Below are 18,008 nucleotides of genomic sequence, written 5' to 3' on the forward strand. Positions count from 1 at the left end.
CGCAAACATGTCTGCAAAAAAATAAATAAAAAGTCGGTGATTCCCATGCAATAAAAATAGGTTGGAAAACTTAGATTCTCTTATTGTTAATATTGCTGTCGCAAAATTTTTTTTAATAACGTTTAAAATATTGTCTTGGTATCTTTGTCTCAAGTATGTCAAGTTATTACAAAATAAGTTAATTCCAATTAGACATTTATCTGGCTTCCGATTTATGAAGAAATGCAGTGCTGTGAAAAAGTATTTGCCCCCCATGCGTTCTTCTGTTTTTGTGTATTTCTCATACTAAATTGTTTCTAAAATGAAAACAGAATATAACATTTATCAAAAGCAATCTGAGCAAACACACATGCAGGTATTAAATGATGAAGTGATTTGTTATAGAAAAAAAAGTAACTGTTAGCCTCTGAAGTTTGTGCCTGAACTGCTCCATTTTATTTGTGTGCTGACAAAAATCAATTACTTTCACAATGACTTTTATTGCTTAGAATAAAATAAAATGTGACGTGCAGAATTGAAACCAGCGACTGTAACTGAAAACAGCAGTTCGGTAAGTGCTATTGATTTTTATGGCCACAACTTATATATCATTGGGGAAAAAAACTTGAGTATTGAGTCGTATTGCGATTCAAGATTCATTTGGGAGAAGAAAGACTCGATGCTTTTTGTGTGAGCTGTCTCTTTAAGTAGCTCAGTAGCGTTGTTTGACACGTGACCACTTCCAGCGTGACACTTAAAGGAAGGGGGAAAAAAGCATGACAAACTATAATTTTGGTTAAATGCTTGAGGAATTTGCTTTACAAAATAGCATTAATTAATAACTTAATAACATATAGCATGAAACGTTATCTGACGAATCGATGAAGTCTGAACTTTTGGTGATTAATTCAACTGACAGCTAGTAGGGCACAGGGATGCTCACTTCCTAGTGAAGTTTACCCCTTATTGTCTATCAGTGGGAGTGTGTTTTCTTTATCGGAGTCCTCCAGCGGACACACATGCACACTAGTGTTGGAAAATACGATTCTTTTCCGCGAACCGGTTCTTTTTCGGACAGTTCGACTCATTGAACCGGTTCAAAAAGTGATTCACATTAAATACATGCAGTACAACTCAATCGTCAGAATCCTCGGCGGTTGGTTGAACCAATCTTTTAAGAAGTCGGGCGTGCTGTGCGTCCTGCATCATCAACCCGGAAATAAAGTTCGATTCAGTTCGATTTGGTGAACCGGTTAATTCCTGCTCAAAAGAACGATTCGTTCAAGAATCATATGCACGCAGCAGCTCAAGTGACTGCGGAGTGGATGTGTGTACGATAACCTTCAGCTGAGAAAGAGGATTCTAATGGTGAGAACCATTCAACTGAGCGTAGTCTAAAAACTAGTGTGAATATAATACATACAATAGATGTTGTTAATCAAGCTAGTTTTCACAGTAATAGTTCTGTCTAATATAAAGCCGAGGTTTCCTGATTCTGAACAGCTCTGAAATGTTTTACTTTCGCTGAGGCTTCACCTGTTGTTTTTGCCCTTTAAGTTACTATTTGTTAAATAGTTTCAAACACGATTCTATCTGATTTTGTCGTATATATCTGCTGTGGTTGTACTGTATCTGTTCAGACACATAAAAACCTGAAATGAAGTGAAAACAAAACTAGGTTTTACTAAACGAAACTTAAGTCTGTTAACTGGGCAATATGGGGATTTCTTTCCTTGTTTGCCCAGCATTTTTAAACCACTATTAACAAGGTTTTCATTTAATTGCATGACCATATGATACTATTTGAAGAAGCAGGAAAGATAAATCAGTGTGCCGGTCCCATTGCTGTTGATTGTGCTGAGACTGGTGTTTACTATGCTTTACAACTAAACATTTCAGACAGGTTTTAACTGTGTCTCACTTCCTCCAAAGCAGAAATGAGTGACCATCTCCTCAACCCACTGACCGTCATCTGTGCGGGATCCTGCTTCGCCTTCTCTGGCCTGTTTTATAAACTATATTCAGATAAAAGACAAGAAGTACAGAAGCTGAAGGTACAGTATTGACTTCCACATCTCTAAACTGAACTTCTAATTCATCTAACATCATCACTGTGTCTTTAATCAAGGTGGATAAGGGTCATTGAATTGGGTAATTTAGTGTACATTTCATGTCCAGCAATGATGATGATGGAAACAAATTTCTTCAAAGAACATTTTATCAAAAATAATATTGTTTCAGTTGTCTTTATGTCCCTTAAATGAGTTTTTGCAATATCCACATTGAGTCTTGAATTTAAAATAACAAATAAAAAAGTCAAATTTCAAGATTATCTGTATTAAACTTATATAAAATAGATTGAGTTCAAGAGGTCATCAAATGAAACCCCTCCTGAAGCTAAACTAACCCATGTGACCAGAGTCATGTGACCTCTTTCTCTTCTGTGGTGGGTGTTTTGAACTCTTTATGGTGAACTTCCTGTTCTTTTTTTCTATATTGGATCTCTAATGACCTCTCGTTGAGGGGTGTATTAATTACCCATCAACAATGTTGGATATATTGTTAAAGTTTGCAATATTTTAATGACTTCAGTTCAAATAAATATTACAATTTGAGGTTAACCCAATCAAGAGAAATACCATTTGATTGGCCAGGCATGTCAAAATGGTGAAATTGTTACCTATGTTACTTGTAAACCCATATAGATGACTGTATTGTTGTAATATCAAAATGTTGTTGAATGATTATGGCTTGGCTGAAGTTGAATGTAAGTCACTTAAGATGAGCATAAATGGATTCAGCTCAATCCCAAATTAGAGGAGTTTAATAAAAGCATGCAGTGAGTTTAACGTTTCCTCCACTTTCCAGGAGATCCCAAGCTTTCAGGCAGACCATCATCTGCTCAGGATTCTCAATGCGTCGTCCAACAAGAGACTTCATTATGTTGCTGTAGAAGGTAAATAAACTGCTCAGTAACACCTAGTGTTTTGAAAAGTCTTAATTGATGCATCTTTATTTTTCCCTCCATTGCAGGATTGGTGCAGGCCATCGGAGAGCCCATTTCCAGCCAGTACGTGCCCCGCTGTCGTGGTGTCATCCAGAAGATAACCGTGCACGAGCACTGGAAATACTGGAACTCTGTGCTGAAAACATGGTAAAAACATGCTTCACGGCAAATCACGTGGCTTGTTTAGGCAACAGGGTTGTAAAAAGATGTCACTGAGGAATATCTTCCTTACTAACTAATCATTGTTTTATTTATTTATATATATATTTGCATTGAAATGCAGTTTAAAATGTTATTTTAAATGTGCATTTTATAATCTAATTGGAAATAATGCAGCATTTACTTTTGGCCCTCAGACTAACTATAGCCGTTCCTCAAGAGTGCATTAGTGCATGCCTAAAATAATAACAGATGGTTTCAACAAACCATTAATTAACAACAGAGTTCACATCAGGTCTGTTTTTAAAATGTTATCAGTCATTGTTAAAAATCTATTTTCCTATATAGAGTTTAACTCCTGGTTTCTGAACCGTTTCTGCTCACCAAGGCTGCATTTATTTGATCCAAAGTACAGAAAAACAGTAATATTGTGAAATATTTTTTACCATTTAAAATAACTGCTTTCTATTTGAATATTGCTGTGATGTGCAGCTGTATTTTCAGCATCATTCCTCCAGTCTTCAGTGTCACATGATCTCCCGAAATCATTCCGATATACTGATTTACTATTCAAGAAACATTATTATCATCAATATTTATAACCGTTGAGAATTTTTCTCCGGGATTCTTTGGTGAATAGAAATATCCAAAGTTCAGCGTTTATCTGAAATACAGTTTTTGTGACATACACTATACCATTTAAAAACTTGGGAGTCAGTATCATTATTTTGTACTTTTTCTCGGTAGAAAAAAATCAGTAGAACAGTTGTTTTTGTTTTCCTCTGGATCAAATAATTGCAGGCTTGGTGAGCGTTAGAGACTTCTTACAATCTAACGGTTCACAAACCTTTGACTGGTAGTGAAAACCAGTTATTATAAAGTAAAGCATGAAAAAACCTCCACACAGGGTCTCCAAAGTAGTGAACAAGCAGCAGACCACCAACACGGTGCCCTTCAGCTTGGTCCAGCCCGGCTCGTACACCAGCGAGGTGTCTGTGCGCGTGGAGTCTCCTCTGGAGGCGAGCGGTGATTACCTGGAGCAGGTGCACCAGCGGCTCAGACAGGCCAAAGAGGGGCTGATGGACGCAGTGGTGCGAGAGCTGAGTGGAGAGAAGCCTGTGGCCCTGGAGGAGCGAGAGGAGCTGCTGCGTGTGGGATCGCCCCTCACCGCGTTCGGGGAGCTGGTTCTGGAGCAGGACAAGATCATGAGGATACAGCCGCCCAAAGACGGCCGCAGCTACGTCCTGATCCCCAGCGATTACAAGAGCTTCATACAGCGGTACGAGAACAGCGCCAACATGTGGAGCGGCTTGACGGCACTGTTCGGAATAACAGGGTTAGCGCTCGTAGCTGGTTTCATCCACGGTGCGCTTAACAAGGATAAAAAGAACTAGCGGACCGAGTCATTAGGGTTAATAACTTGTGACACTTTCTAAATCATGGGAATAAAACAGCTGTTTAATTTTGGCTATATTTCTCAAGCCTTGTACACTTTAAGGGATCTAAACTGTCTGTATATCTGTGTTTCCTTTTTTATGAATCCAAAATAACGTCAGGTCAATGATTTACCAATATTAAAAGTCATTTATATCTCTTGGGTGTTCATGTCGACTTTAATTCTGTTGTGGACTCTCAGTCATCAAGGTTCACACACACACAAAAAAAAAAAACTATAAAATGTTATCTCCGAATAATTACACCAGACATAAGCAAGTAACTTCTGTAACTCATCAAAGGGCCGCAACAGGTCTTGCTTTAGTATGGACATATATTCATAGAATGTTATTTTTAAAAGTATTTCCTTAACCAAAAAATTAAACCGGGTCCAATGTTGTTTGTATTTCCAAATATAATTTTTGTGTTCTGAAGGAGAAATGAATATTTGGATCATGATGGTAAATTAAAGGTGCTGTATGTAATTATTTCGACTGCACTGCATCATAAAGATACCATACTATGTTTGCAGATATTTAGGAAATGTTAAGTTCTCTGAAAACAATGGGACAGGCAGCTGTTCTAATTTGAAATGTGTGTTCCGTGTCAGAACGTCTGTTTTTGTTTTGGTCTGTGTGACTCCGCCCACTGCCAGTTTAACCAATAGTATTTGACACCTAGGGTTGCCAGTTGGAAACCTGCAAACAGACTGACTCGAGATCTCAGATCCTACCAACATAAAAAGTCTCTGCATCCATTTAATAAGTTCCATGGTCAAGGGAATAATAAATCAACTACTCTACAGTATAAGGCTCATCGCCGTTCATTGTCAACCGCGCTCATTCCTATAGTCCTCAATCTGGCAACCCACGTGATCGCCATCTGAATTTGGACGGCAGTTCCCATTTCAACCACTAGCTTTCAATTTAACATACAGCACCCTTTAAATCAATTTTCATTTTTGGTTTGAACCACTGAAGCGTTACAACCACACAGAAATCAAGAAAAGAAAAACTGAATAAATATCGATCGCCACATCTTACACAGGTTGCCATTTGTCAGGAATTAAACCTTTCTTCCACAAACATACCAAGATGTGTTTTCTTTTTTTTGTAAAGTGTATAAATGACTGTCAAACATGATGGTTTCTGTTCACTCGTCTCCTTCTGAAGACTCCTCAGCCTCCTCTAGCCACTGGATGAACTTCAAGAGCTGTAGAAAGACGAGACATAGTTAACATAGTCCTCTTTCACACAGATCTCAGTGCATTCCCAGAAAACTTGTTCTGCCGTCGTGTGATTTTAACAAGTTACGCTACTCTCACAGATTTCCCCACGCACACCTGTAATTTGACAGCAATGAGTGTAATAGTGTAAAGGTAGCTACAGGCTTTTAAAGCTTAAAGAGTCGCACCCCTTGATTCCTGCGGAGCTGCTGGCTCTTGTCTGTGCTGGAGCTCTGTTTGAACCAGTGCATGATGCCTTCCTCCTCCAAGATCTCCAGCTGGTACATGCTCATCAGCACCTGAGGTGGACACACATCACACACAATCAGCTCGAGAACCTGTGTTATGGTTCACTGCATAAACAGAGAAGCCTCACTTTGACCAAAGCTGCCCAATGAGCTTCCCGCTCAAGGAAAACCTCCTCCATGGAAGCAAGACAGTCCAGCTGGTCTTGAGGTCTCTTCACATAGTTCTTGAAGACTGGCGCCCACTTCTTCAACAACTGGGAGGAAAAACAGAGAGACCGTTATCAGTGTCTTCTGCTGAAGTTTCTATACAGACGCTCAAAGCAGCTATAAAACAGGGAGAGTTGCCCCAAAATAAATCAAAATTGTCATCATTCTTTCACTCTCAGGCTGTTGAGCACAAAAGAAGATATTCTGAAAAATGTTGGTAACCAAACGCTGGTCTCGATTGACTTCCACAGTAGGGAAAATGAAACTTCAATAGAAACCAGCAATTGTTAGGAGACCAGCATTCTTCAAAATATCTTTATGTTCAAGAAATTCAAGCAGGTTTGGAACAACACTCGCATGGCCAAGTGAACGATGGCAGAATTACATTTTTGGGTGAACTTTCCCTTTAAGAGATTCACTTAAAACATTGTTATCTGTTACAAGATGTAAAAACACTGATAATAGACAGGTTTATAAAAAGTTATTGGTCTGATAAATGCTGAAAAGACGGGTCAGGTCAAGCGGTCGCACTCACAGGAAGCAGGTGTGATGAATACTGAGCCGTGCTCATCTGAGCTCCCTGCGGCTGGAAAGGAAACTCCAGCACAACTCGAATCAAGATCTGCATAACCTCCTGCAGAGAAATGTTGTAGGCGTACCTGAGAAGAGACGATGACATTTACCTTACAATACAAGTAGTGTGACTTTTGTGTGAGGAACAGATAGAAAAAGTGTCTCCATTTACGTCAAGTCTTTGCTTCAAACTTCAAAATCTCATTCGTAATTAATAAGACTCAGATCAGCACACTGACACCTTGCAAAAGAAATGACTTTTGGCCATCAGAATCCATGCAACGTTTGGTCTGTTCATATGGCATCTGAACAACCAGAATGAAGTTCACATTCATATTAGTGATGCTCCGATCCACCGCCTTTGCCTCCGATACCGATACGATACCAGTGAAGTGTTTTCCCACCATTTAAATAAATGTAGAATTTATATCTCTCTTTGTGTGGAACGGATGATAATCATTCTTTCACTAAATACAGACTTCTTTATTTATAAACAACAACAACGCAAAAATATAGGCCGATGCATATTCATAATCCATGACATAAACTAGGTTAGTGGTTAATTTGGCAGTGCACAATCATTGTAGAAATCCAAACATTTAGTGAAAAAACTATTTTGTGGGGAACAAATAAAAGTGTTGCGGTAAATACGCTATTTGTATTATAAAATCCATTCATTAAAATGCATTTATATGCAAGAATATACTATACATTTAAAATAAATGTATTTTAATTTTAAAGCATATTTTTTTATAGTGTGGCAACTAGGGCTGGGACAACGCGTCGAGGTCATCGATGACGTCGACGCAAAATATGCGCATCGATTCGTCGACCTGTTTTTATCTCTCTAAAAAACGTTTGCAAAACGTTTACCTTATGTGCGCTAAATATACGTGATGGCCGGATAAAGATTCTGTCCAATGTTATATAACCAATCCAGGGGTTTTTCTGCATTGATCTTTTTTTGGCGGCTGTCAAAGCCTTATTTGATCGCTGTGTCTGAGAGAGCCCCGGCTGCGAGCGCACTCACAGTCTTCAAAAAACACGAGCACTTCTTGCTCTTTCTCTCCCTTGTGCAAATTAACCAAAATCATTAAACACGAAAGAAAAAGGGCGGGACGCCAAAGTTTCACGTGGAGCATTCAGAGATTTTTTTTTTTTTCTCCATGACAGGCTGCTGGCTCCCACAGTTAATTTTTATTTTTTTTTGGAAAAGCTCTCTCTGTATTAGCTTAAAGCCCTCAAATTTACATTGGTTACTGTATTCTTTCAATTGCTCTAAACAAGTATTTTGGATGACCTTTTTTATTGAATACTAGACATGAAGTTGTTATTTTCATCTGAAAGAATAACTTTTTTTCAGTAAGCTAGGCCCTATTTGTTCAGTAAGCTTGTTTCAGTAAACTATGTGTTCACTATGTTTCAAGGCTTTATTGAATGCTATCTCTATACAAGTGCAAAGTAATGCATTCTTAGTCAGTCTTTTATTTTGTAATTTTAAGAGTAATAAACATATATTGCAATGTTAAGGAATTCATGTTTTTTTTTCATTCAGATATGTAAATCAACATGTATAAATTGTTAGTAGTCAATCAATGGGGAGATAATCGAAATCGAATCGGTCTGAAAAAATTAATCGTTAGATTAATCAATGCATCGAAAAAATAATCGCTAGATCAATCGTTTAAAAAAATAATCGTTTATCCCAGCCCTAGTAGCAACATATGATAGATACGACAGGACAAAATCCGGTGTGCAGAATGATGCGCTTGAAGCAACACGGCGTCACAGACAAACGTTCACTTAAGACAAAACAGATTGTGTGTGTGAATACTGAAATACTGTAATTCTGTGCATGTTTGTACATTTATCAGGACCGCACAACTGGTGAAAGTGTCTCATGCGTGCACTTCGGACGAGGAAAGGGAACGTTAATCACCTCAGAAGATGCACAAATAAAGATGATTGTATATGTTTTTACCATTTGGAGCACTGGAATCGCTAGACAAGGGCTTAATGAACTAATTTTTGTTAAAAAGTATAGATATATGGTACAGCAAAGAAGAACTGCAGAATATACTGTCATACAAATAGTTTTTATATTACTTAAAAAAAAGAAAAAAAAGAAGTGGCAATCAATGGTTGCAGTCAGTAGGCTCATTTCTAATGAAGAGAACAATTTTATATGACATTTTAATGTAGACGTTTATTCATATGTAAACATTGTTATATTACCCTTATAACTAGCCCTCTCACAAAGTTTTGCTTACTCAGTGTATTTTTTATTTTACAGGGGGGTAATGTTGCAGTCGCACGAGATTACTTGATTTCAAACTTTGAACTGAATAAAAAAATGACAAGTAAGCAGTCAGTAATAAAATAAGAACAAATAAAGATGATAGCACATAAAAAATAACTGCTTTTTAGGTTTTTCAGGTTTTAGTTTTATATAATATCCGTCACATGCTTGAGCCATTCGACCAATCACAACGCACTGGACAGCTGGCCAATCAGAGCACACCTCACTTTTCAAACCAATGAGCTTTGTAAAGATCTACACGTTACAGAAGGCGGGGCATAGAGGAGAAACAATAATGTATGGTACGTGGAAAACAATATGTTTCTTGAACCTTAAACCGCATAAACACATTGCACCAAATACACCAAATAATGTTCTTTTTAGCAGCATCATATGACCCCTTTAACACTGCCACATACATTACCATGCTAAACACTTGTCATGAGCGACCTGTGCATGCAATTGTAACTTACTTGAGTGAGTTGATCTCAAGAACCAGATTGTCACAGCTTATGTTCTCATCCAGCCCTCTCTGTAACGTGCCATGAACCTCATTCTGAAACACTGAGGAGAAAGAACAGAGTGTGTGAAACTGATGTTTGAAAGGGTGAACAGAGCTCTGATCCATAGCTATGTAACATATATGTTGTCAACTCTTTTACACTTCTCACCTTTGACATCATCCAGTTCAGGTGATGCCGGGTGGCTTCCCAAGTCATGTGACCCCTCACTGACCTCACTTTCACTGTCACTCTCAGGGTCGGGATTCAGCGCCAGGCCTGGAAACACGAGATCATCAGCAATGCCTGTTTAATTAACTGTATACTGTATACACCTTTCCCACTCCCTGGTCAGTTATGATCCGGTGAAACCTGACCTTATGTAGCAAAAATAATTCATCAAAACAAAACATATTCATTTTACTTGTATAAACGATCACTTTTAGTCTTCAATGTTTCATCAATATGTGCAAGCAGAATGAGATGTGGACTTCTTCAAATGTAAATTATTTGGTCTTTGTAATTTTGTTCTTACCTCTTTTGGCTGTAGTTTATTAGCTATGATTTATTTATTGCATATTACATCTTTTGTCTGTTTATAGTGTCTTTGTGCATGCACAGTCACGTTTACAAGGAATTAAATCATACAGTGGTATGTGTATAAATGTATTTTACATTTACAAGTAAAATAAGACTAATTTAACTGATGCACGCAAAAAAAGAAGAGACAACAACAAAATATGCATAATGTAAAGCCACAGTTCACTTCCAGGTATTTAAAGAAATTAAAAATAAATGATCTGTATATCTTATGCAAAGTTCTTTTTTTTTTACCATATTAAAAACCATTGATTTTTTTATTCAGCATTCTGGGTCAAAACTACATAAACTACTAAATGTCACCAAAGTCACTTAATAGTTTACTGTGAGGAACTGACTGAACTTTAAGTCGCTATGTTAACTGCATTTATAGTATAGGGTCTGTTTAAGTCAATTGGCTGGGAGTTATAGACCAGACCAGTTTAGCAACCCTTTAAAATCCTTTGTGAAGGAAAGAGTGCTTCAAGTTTGGAACAAACTCATCCTTGAAGACAATATTTTGAGTATAACTTGAATGGAAGACATCTCACCCCAAATGCATTCAGCAAGCTCATCTTCCTCTGTGTCATCAAGACTGCTGGTCTTCCATCTGTATCCTTTTCCTTCTGAACCAACCTCTGCAGGGTTAAACACTGACAACACAATCAAAAATAATAATAATTAACCTTTGCCCATGCATGTTAAATGTTCATCATCATCATCTTTTTTTCTATAAGATCACAATATATTTTAATGCATCCTTGTAACACAAGTACATAGCGAGTAATATTAAGTTGCATGTACTTACTATGGATTTAGCATTACTTACTTTATTAAATAAATGTATCACGTGACAAGGACACATTAAAATAGTGTTTCCAAAAATAATCCCATTAAAATTTCCACCCAATTTAAATCAATGTCAGTGTGAATGGCACAATCACATGTTGTCCACATAAGAAAATAAGATCAACCTTTCTGTTTGGTTTTGTCTTTACTGAAGCCAACGTCGTCATCGCTCAAGAACTCATCCTCATCTTCATCATCCTCTTCATCTGGATGGTGCATGGACAGAACTGTGCCTTCCTGAAGAGTAATATCTGGACCCACCACAACCTGCATATCAACATTTCTTTAGAAAACAAGGAAACTAACCAGTGATTTGGACACACAGTGAAGAATATTTAATGTAAAAAACTTCTCATATTAAGCCTCTTTTTTGATTATCAATATAGGGACCAAATAATCAATTAAATATATTTGGACACATTTAAGTTTATTAAGCTTTACTAAAAGCTATTTTATATTATATTATAATGATCACAAATTATATTATATATTTTATATTTGAATATACACATTTTAAAACGCATTGTATATTTAGTTTATATATTATATAAAACATAGTATCACTTTTTTTCTGAATAGACAACAGAAAGTAAGTAATTTACTAGAGGTGAGAAAATGTTAAATGCTTTTCATAAAATTGGTTTGAGTGAATGATTCAATGACTCGATCGTAAAGACTTCACCTGCTTCATTACTGGATGAATCAGCGTTTCTGAACAAATCTCTTGAATGAATGATTCAATGACTCGATCATAAAGACTTCACTTGCTTCATTACTGGATGAATCAGCGTTTCTGAACAAATCTCTTGAATGAATGATTCAATGACTCGATCATAAAGACTTCACCTGCTTCATTACTGGATGAATCAGCGTTTCTGAACAAATCTCTTGAATGATTCAATGACTCGATCATAAAGACTTCACCTGCTTCATTACTGGATGAATCAGCGTTTCTGAACAAATCTCTTGAATGATTCAATGACTCGATCATAAAGACTTCACCTGCTTCATTACTGGATGAATCAGCGTTTCTGAACAAATCTCTTGAATGAATGATTAAATGACTCGATCATAAAGACTTGACTTGCTTCATTACTGGATGAATCAGCGTTTCTGAACAAATCTCTTGAATGATTCAATGACTCGATCGTAAAGACTTCACCTGCTTCATTACTGGATGAATCAGCGTTTCTGAACAAATCTCTTGAATGAATGATTCAATGACTCGATCGTAAAGACTTCACTTGCTTCATTACTGGATGAATCAGCGTTTCTGAACAAATCTCTTGAATGAATGATTCAATGACTCGATCATAAAGACTTCACTTGCTTCATTACTGGATGAATCAGCGTTTCTGAACAAATCTCTTGAATGATTCAATGACTCGATCGTAAAGACTTCACCTGCTTCATTACTGGATGAATCAGCGTTTCTGAACAAATCTCTTGAATGAATGATTCAATGACTCGATCGTAAAAACTTCACTTGCTTCATTACTGGATGAATCAGCGTTTCTGAACAAATCTCTTGAATGAATGATTCAATGACTCGATCGTAAAGACTTCACCTGCTTCATTACTGGATGAATCAGCATTTCTGAACAAATCTCTTGAATAAATGATTCAATGACTCGATCGTAAAGACTTCACCTGCTTCATTACCGGATGAATCAGCGTTTCTGAACAAATCTCTTGAATGAATGATTCAATGACTCGATCATAAACACTTCACTTGCTTCATTACTAGATTAATCTGTTTTTGAACAAATCTCTTGAATGAATGATTCAATGACTGAATCAAAGACTTCACTTGCTTCATTACTGGCTGATTCAGCGTTTCTGAACAAATCTCTTGAATGAATGATTCAATGACTGAATCAAAGACTTCACTTGCTTCATTACTGGCTGATTCAGCGTTTCTGAACAAATCTCTTGAATGAATGATTCAATGACTGAATCAAAGACTTCACTTGCTTCATTACTGGCTGATTCAGCGTTTCTGAACAAATCTTTTGAATGAATGATTCAATGACTCGATCATAAAGACTTCACTTGCTTCATTACTGGATGAATCAGCGTTTCTGAACAAATCTCTTGAATGCATTTTTAACAGTCACTCATAATTGATGCAATCATTTACTGTAGCGTCAAGTTACTTTGACTTCAAATAACAATTGTTCTTGTCTGTAATTCGAGGCGGTGTTGTGGCGTCTTACGTTGTAGGCGAGCACACACTGCTCGTTCAAAACGACTCCGTGTTTCACCTCCACATTATCACAGATCACCGACTGCTTGACCTTCACGTCGTTGGCGATGTGGACTCTGTTCCAGATGTAAGCTCGATCCAGAGTCACATTGTCTCCTAAGTAGACAAAACAACAGATTTTCACACGGTCACAGTATTTTTAAAAATAGCAACATATAAGGAGTTTTAGAAAGCATGGATTGTGTGATTGGACCATTGCTTTCATTTCTTCTGTGTAATTAGCAGTTAGATAATTCCATATTGAGTAAAAATGTAGAGTTTATTGGCATTATCTACAAACTTTTATGCTATTTTAACATGATTCGCGTTTAATCGGCCAGCCCTACAATATAATGAACCGAAACTAAATAATTTCATATGAAGACCATACCGATGACACAGTTTGCACCGATCACAGTGTTTGAGATGGTGCAGTTCGCTCCAATCACTGTATTTCGGCCAATAAGCACGTTTTCCTCCATCAGGCTGCCGTGACCCAGACTGACCCCCAGCTCTCGGTACACATTATGTCGAGAATGAGTACAGCTCTGGCCTTCCTGGTCTGTGAAGTTAGCCTCGGGTGTGATGGGATAGATCCAGCGGCGGATCATGTCTGAAGAGACGGTGTCGTACATGAGGAGGTTCGACACTCGAGCCCCATATCCATCTTTAGTGACATGCAGATGGATCTGGTTTCCCAGGATCTAGTGAAAAAACCCTGTGTCAGATAATAAACGCACTCATAAATGAGCAAGTCACTCCATTCTGTGTCTCTTACCTCTTCATTCACCAGAAGCCCACGCACAAAGTCATTTCTTGTCTGGTAGTCAAAGTTGTCTGTGAAAAGCTCAGCAACCTACAATAAACAACATTCACTTTTATGGAGCAATGGGTTTTTAATTTAAACAAACATGCACAACTGTAAAACAAATGAACGCTCACCTGTGGAGAACAGATGCTAATATGACAATCCAGAAGATCAAACCTAATCTCAAACTCATCACTTCCACTATGGAAAATATTCTGTGTGGGGAAAAGACAGAACAATTATAAATCACTGAACTCAATGATACAATTTCTATCTGCTTTGTTGAGCTGTCTGGAATTAGTTATTTTACATTATGGTCTTATCTGATGTGCATGACTGCAATAACCTTCATTTAAACAACCACAATGTTAATAAGTGTGCACTGATCAATGTTTGTAACGTTGATAATAACAGAAATGTTTCTTTAGAACCAAAGCAGCATCTTAGAGTGATTTCTGAAGGGTCTTGTGACACTGAAGACTGTAATGATGCGTAATATTCAGCTTTAATCACAGGAAAAATAACAGTATTTTAAAATCTTGTAAAATGGTTATTTTAAATAGTAAACTATATGATTATATGTGACCCTGGAGCACAGCAATCTTAAGTCTCAGGGGTATATTTGTAGCAATAGCCAAAAAAAAAAAAAACCATTGTATAGGTCAAAATTACATATTTATCTTTTATGCCAAAAATCATTAGGACATTAAGATCATATTCCATGAAGATATTTTGTACATTTCCTACCGTATATATATATATATATATATATATATATATATATATATATATATAACAACTTTTTTTTTTTTGTAATATGCAAAAAGGCTAAGAATTAATTCAGACAACTTTAAAGATGATTTTCTCAAAATTTAGTTTTTTTTTTTTTTTTTGCATCCTCAGATTCCAGATTTTCAAATAGTTGTATCTGAACCAAATATCGTCTTCATAACAAACCACACATCAATGGAAATCAGATTTATTCAGCGTTCAGATGATGTATACATCTCTCAACTTCGAAACAATGTCACTTAAGACTGGTTTTCTGATCCAGGGTCACATATTACAATTTTTACTGTATTTCTGATCAAATAAATGCATCCTTGGTGAGCAGAAGAGACGTCTTTTAGAAACATAAACCCCTGTATAAATTACAGACTTCTGAATAGTAGTGTGCAAGTGGATCAAAACCTTTCATCAAACCAAAATGCATTCTTGTATGAACTTTTTTGATCCACTTCAAATGCGGACTAAATAGAAACAAACTAAAACCAAAATTAAGCCAGATGAGCGTGTGAGGGCAAAGCCTACACTGCTTAAAACTGGACTGATGATAAACATAACCCAAAGATTTCTTAATGCATGTCATACTGAGATTTACTCTACATTTGATGAAACTTTTTGCATCATCAGTATGAGATTTGTTTATGAAATTGGCAAACTGATATCAATCATTACTCAATTGAACAGAGCTCCCCTAATCATTAGTAAAACCTCTCACCATGGGGAACTGGAGTCTCTTTAAAGCCTGTGCTCTCTGGTAATGAAGAATGCGCTTGCTCTTGCCGTCTATAGCAACTATGATGTCGTCGTCTTCACAGCGAGTCTTGTGACCAGGAGGAGACTCTTTGAAGATCATGGTCATCACCGAGACGTTCTTATCCATTTTGCGCCGCTGTCTGTCAGGGAAGTGAACATTGTATTAATGATATATTTGTTTAGACCGTGTGTGTGGAGGAGAGACTCTCACTTGTGTTCCTGTAAAGCCTGGGAAACATCGATGTTGGACACCACGTCCCCATACACCAGCAGAAAGTCCGAGCGGATGAGAGCTTTGGCGTCCACGTCCCTCAACACATCCCCGAGGGAGCGGTACAGGTCAGAGGTGATCACGTGCACCACGTTTGGAGATGTGGGGCGACACCATTTGGACTTCCTGTGAAGACGACGACAAATGCTGAGTGATCAGAGTCACGGGCATTCAACAGCATCATTAAAACCATCACAGCGTCTCACTGTAAGTGTTCCTTTATTTTGCTGGACATCCAGCAGCAGAAGACGAACGTCTCTTGCACTCCAGTAGAGGTCAGGAACTCCAACGTGTAGTCAATCATGGAGACATTAGCCAGAGGAAGAAGAGCCTGGGGGGCAACAAGAGTATTAATAGTCTATAACACTGTGTCGAAGAGGCAACGAGTAAAACTTTTCGTTTAGAAAAACAGTGTATGAACCATCGTACAGTTCTCTTTTGAGTCATCTTGTGCTTTAATGGAAAAATAATATCAAAATAATTTCACATTAGCGCTTGTGTCTTGCAATTGTCTGTCATTAATGCTAGCAAAACAATACAAGACTGAATAACTTAATAGTTTTTAAAAGGATTGCACTACATTAATTTGTACAGTGAGAACTACGCAGTGTTTTATCTCATTATTCAACTTCTGGAACTCAATAGTAATGTAAGATCTACCTGAAAAATGTAAATCACTGCATTTTTGCTGTTTTGCATTTCTTTTTTTGTTATTGCTTGTAGTTTGTTCATTTGTTATTATTTTATTACTGGTTGTTCATTTATCTTTAGTAATTTCTGAGTTTTACATTAGTTAGGTTTTGCTGTGGTATCAAAATGGGTCAAAAATAAAGACCAGTGCTTTTGATTCCATTTATTATATTGTGTCAAGGCTAGTGAAAATGTTGGAACTTGTTTTTATAATTGTATCCCATGCAGATGCACAAAATTACATTGGATTACTTATTTTCAAATAAAGCTATGCAAGTCATCTGGTGAAAATTCCTGTGCATTTTTATATTGTAGACAAACAAAACACTGCAATGCATTTTCTTTCTTTTTTTTCAATTTAGTGAAGTTCATAGTTCAAGGTATTTTATAAGTACTGGCACCATTTGTCCAAAAAAAAGGTAGAATAAAATAGCATTAGATACCTATAAATGGTACACAAAGATACTTTTCAGGACACTGTAGTAAAACTAAGCAGAAAGCAATGGAAAGTTATGTACAACAAAATAAATGTCTTTCTGTTTATTTACATCCTCCTTACTCAATAATAAATTTTATATATACGAATCAAAATACTTTAAGTGAAACCCAGGTTGTCACAATGACTATCTTTCTAATATAACATCTCAAAAGTTATATTAAAAATGCTACTTGTTAGCATATTGATCGAAAAATTATAAATAAATACCTACTGTATTGTCGTTACCATGTTTGCACCTGACAAATAAGACACATTTAAGTTCACATACAGACAAATGAACAAAAAGGGCATCCACAGCATCACGTCCAGAACTCACGATGGATCTGAAGCGGTATTGTGTTCAGTATCGCGGTATGTTTGGATCCAGAGGCACACATGTGCTCGCGCTGATGTTCACTATGAAGTGTGTGTTTGGTTCAGTATTGTGATGTTGAGCTCGCTCACTCACTCACCCGAGGCTGGTCTTTGCTGATGGGGAAGAACCTGCGGTTGAAGCTGTCTGCGACGAGAACGGCCTGCAGCGGTTGCTCCTCATCATCCTTCTCCGCCTTTCGAGCTCGACTCTGTTTCGCTGCTTTGCCTGCCATGTTCCTCCTCGACAGCAGTGTGTCAGAAACACAACACAACGGAAATACGAGTGAAGCGTGAAACCCGGTTTGGTGACCCGGATGTTATCTATAATTCTAATATGAATTTTTCCAGTTTTAACTCTGAACTACATAACGTCCGTTTAGTGTCTATTACAGTTTTTCAGTGTCAGTAATTATTTAGAAATTGTTATTCGAGCTGCCGCTGGACAGCAGCGAAAACGTCAGGTAACACCTGTTACTTTTCTCAGCGATGGATCAAGATGGACCAATCACAAGCCGCGTCTCATTTTGAAAGCCGCGCCCTTTT

The 18,008-nt window shown here is 37.2% G+C and overlaps 2 protein-coding genes across 3 annotated transcripts; one reads left to right on the forward strand and one right to left on the reverse strand.

The window, feature by feature from the left end:
* Positions 1-1,189: 1,189 nt before the first annotated feature.
* mul3 (mitochondrial E3 ubiquitin protein ligase 3) lies at positions 1,190-4,738 on the forward strand. Of its 2 annotated transcripts, none has more exons than XM_026206995.1 (5): positions 1,190-1,347; positions 1,912-2,033; positions 2,848-2,935; positions 3,013-3,133; positions 4,053-4,738. In XM_026206995.1, the coding sequence occupies exons 2-5, from the start codon at positions 1,917-1,919 to the stop codon at positions 4,537-4,539; spliced, it is 813 nt and encodes a 270-aa protein (XP_026062780.1). In that variant the 5' UTR covers positions 1,190-1,347; positions 1,912-1,916; the 3' UTR covers positions 4,540-4,738. The 2 variants fall into 2 exon arrangements, with proteins under 2 accessions (XP_026062780.1, XP_026062781.1); XM_026206996.1 differs by having other exon boundaries at positions 1,915-2,033.
* Position 4,739: 1 nt separating this feature from the next.
* On the reverse strand, positions 4,740-17,862 carry LOC113046113 (translation initiation factor eIF-2B subunit epsilon-like). The gene is made up of 16 exons (XM_026206993.1): positions 17,564-17,862; positions 16,129-16,253; positions 15,863-16,048; positions 15,614-15,791; positions 14,247-14,327; positions 14,083-14,160; positions 13,696-14,008; positions 13,276-13,421; positions 11,185-11,326; positions 10,762-10,863; positions 9,803-9,910; positions 9,605-9,695; positions 6,795-6,918; positions 6,181-6,306; positions 5,993-6,103; positions 4,740-5,791 (listed from the first exon to the last, which is right to left on the reverse strand). The coding sequence occupies exons 1-16, from the start codon at positions 17,696-17,698 to the stop codon at positions 5,732-5,734; spliced, it is 2,106 nt and encodes a 701-aa protein (XP_026062778.1). The 5' UTR covers positions 17,699-17,862; the 3' UTR covers positions 4,740-5,731.
* Between the last annotated feature and the right edge of the window lie 146 nt (positions 17,863-18,008).

Source organism: Carassius auratus, chromosome 27 (genome assembly GCF_003368295.1).
Source record: "Carassius auratus strain Wakin chromosome 27, ASM336829v1, whole genome shotgun sequence".
Lineage (NCBI taxonomy): Eukaryota > Metazoa > Chordata > Actinopteri > Cypriniformes > Cyprinidae > Carassius > Carassius auratus.

What these genes read in the sequence shown, in the direction of transcription:
- mul3 (XM_026206995.1), top strand. Translation starts at nt 1,917, where the DNA reads ATGAGTGACCATCTCCTCAACCCACTGACCGTCATCTGTGCGGGATCC. An exon ending in TCATTATGTTGCTGTAGAAG is followed by an intron (nt 2,936 to 3,012) that starts GTAAATAAACTG and finishes CCTCCATTGCAG; the next exon opens with GATTGGTGCAGGCCATCGGA. An exon ending in AACTCTGTGCTGAAAACATG is followed by an intron (nt 3,134 to 4,052) that starts GTAAAAACATGC and finishes ACCTCCACACAG; the next exon opens with GGTCTCCAAAGTAGTGAACA.
- LOC113046113 (XM_026206993.1), bottom strand. Translation starts at nt 17,698, where the DNA reads ATGGCAGGCAAAGCAGCGAAACAGAGTCGAGCTCGAAAGGCGGAGAAG. An exon ending in AGAGACTCCAGTTCCCCATG is followed by an intron (nt 14,328 to 15,613) that starts GTGAGAGGTTTT and finishes TTCCCCACACAG; the next exon opens with AATATTTTCCATAGTGGAAG. An exon ending in TTAGCATCTGTTCTCCACAG is followed by an intron (nt 14,161 to 14,246) that starts GTGAGCGTTCAT and finishes TGTTTATTGTAG; the next exon opens with GTTGCTGAGCTTTTCACAGA.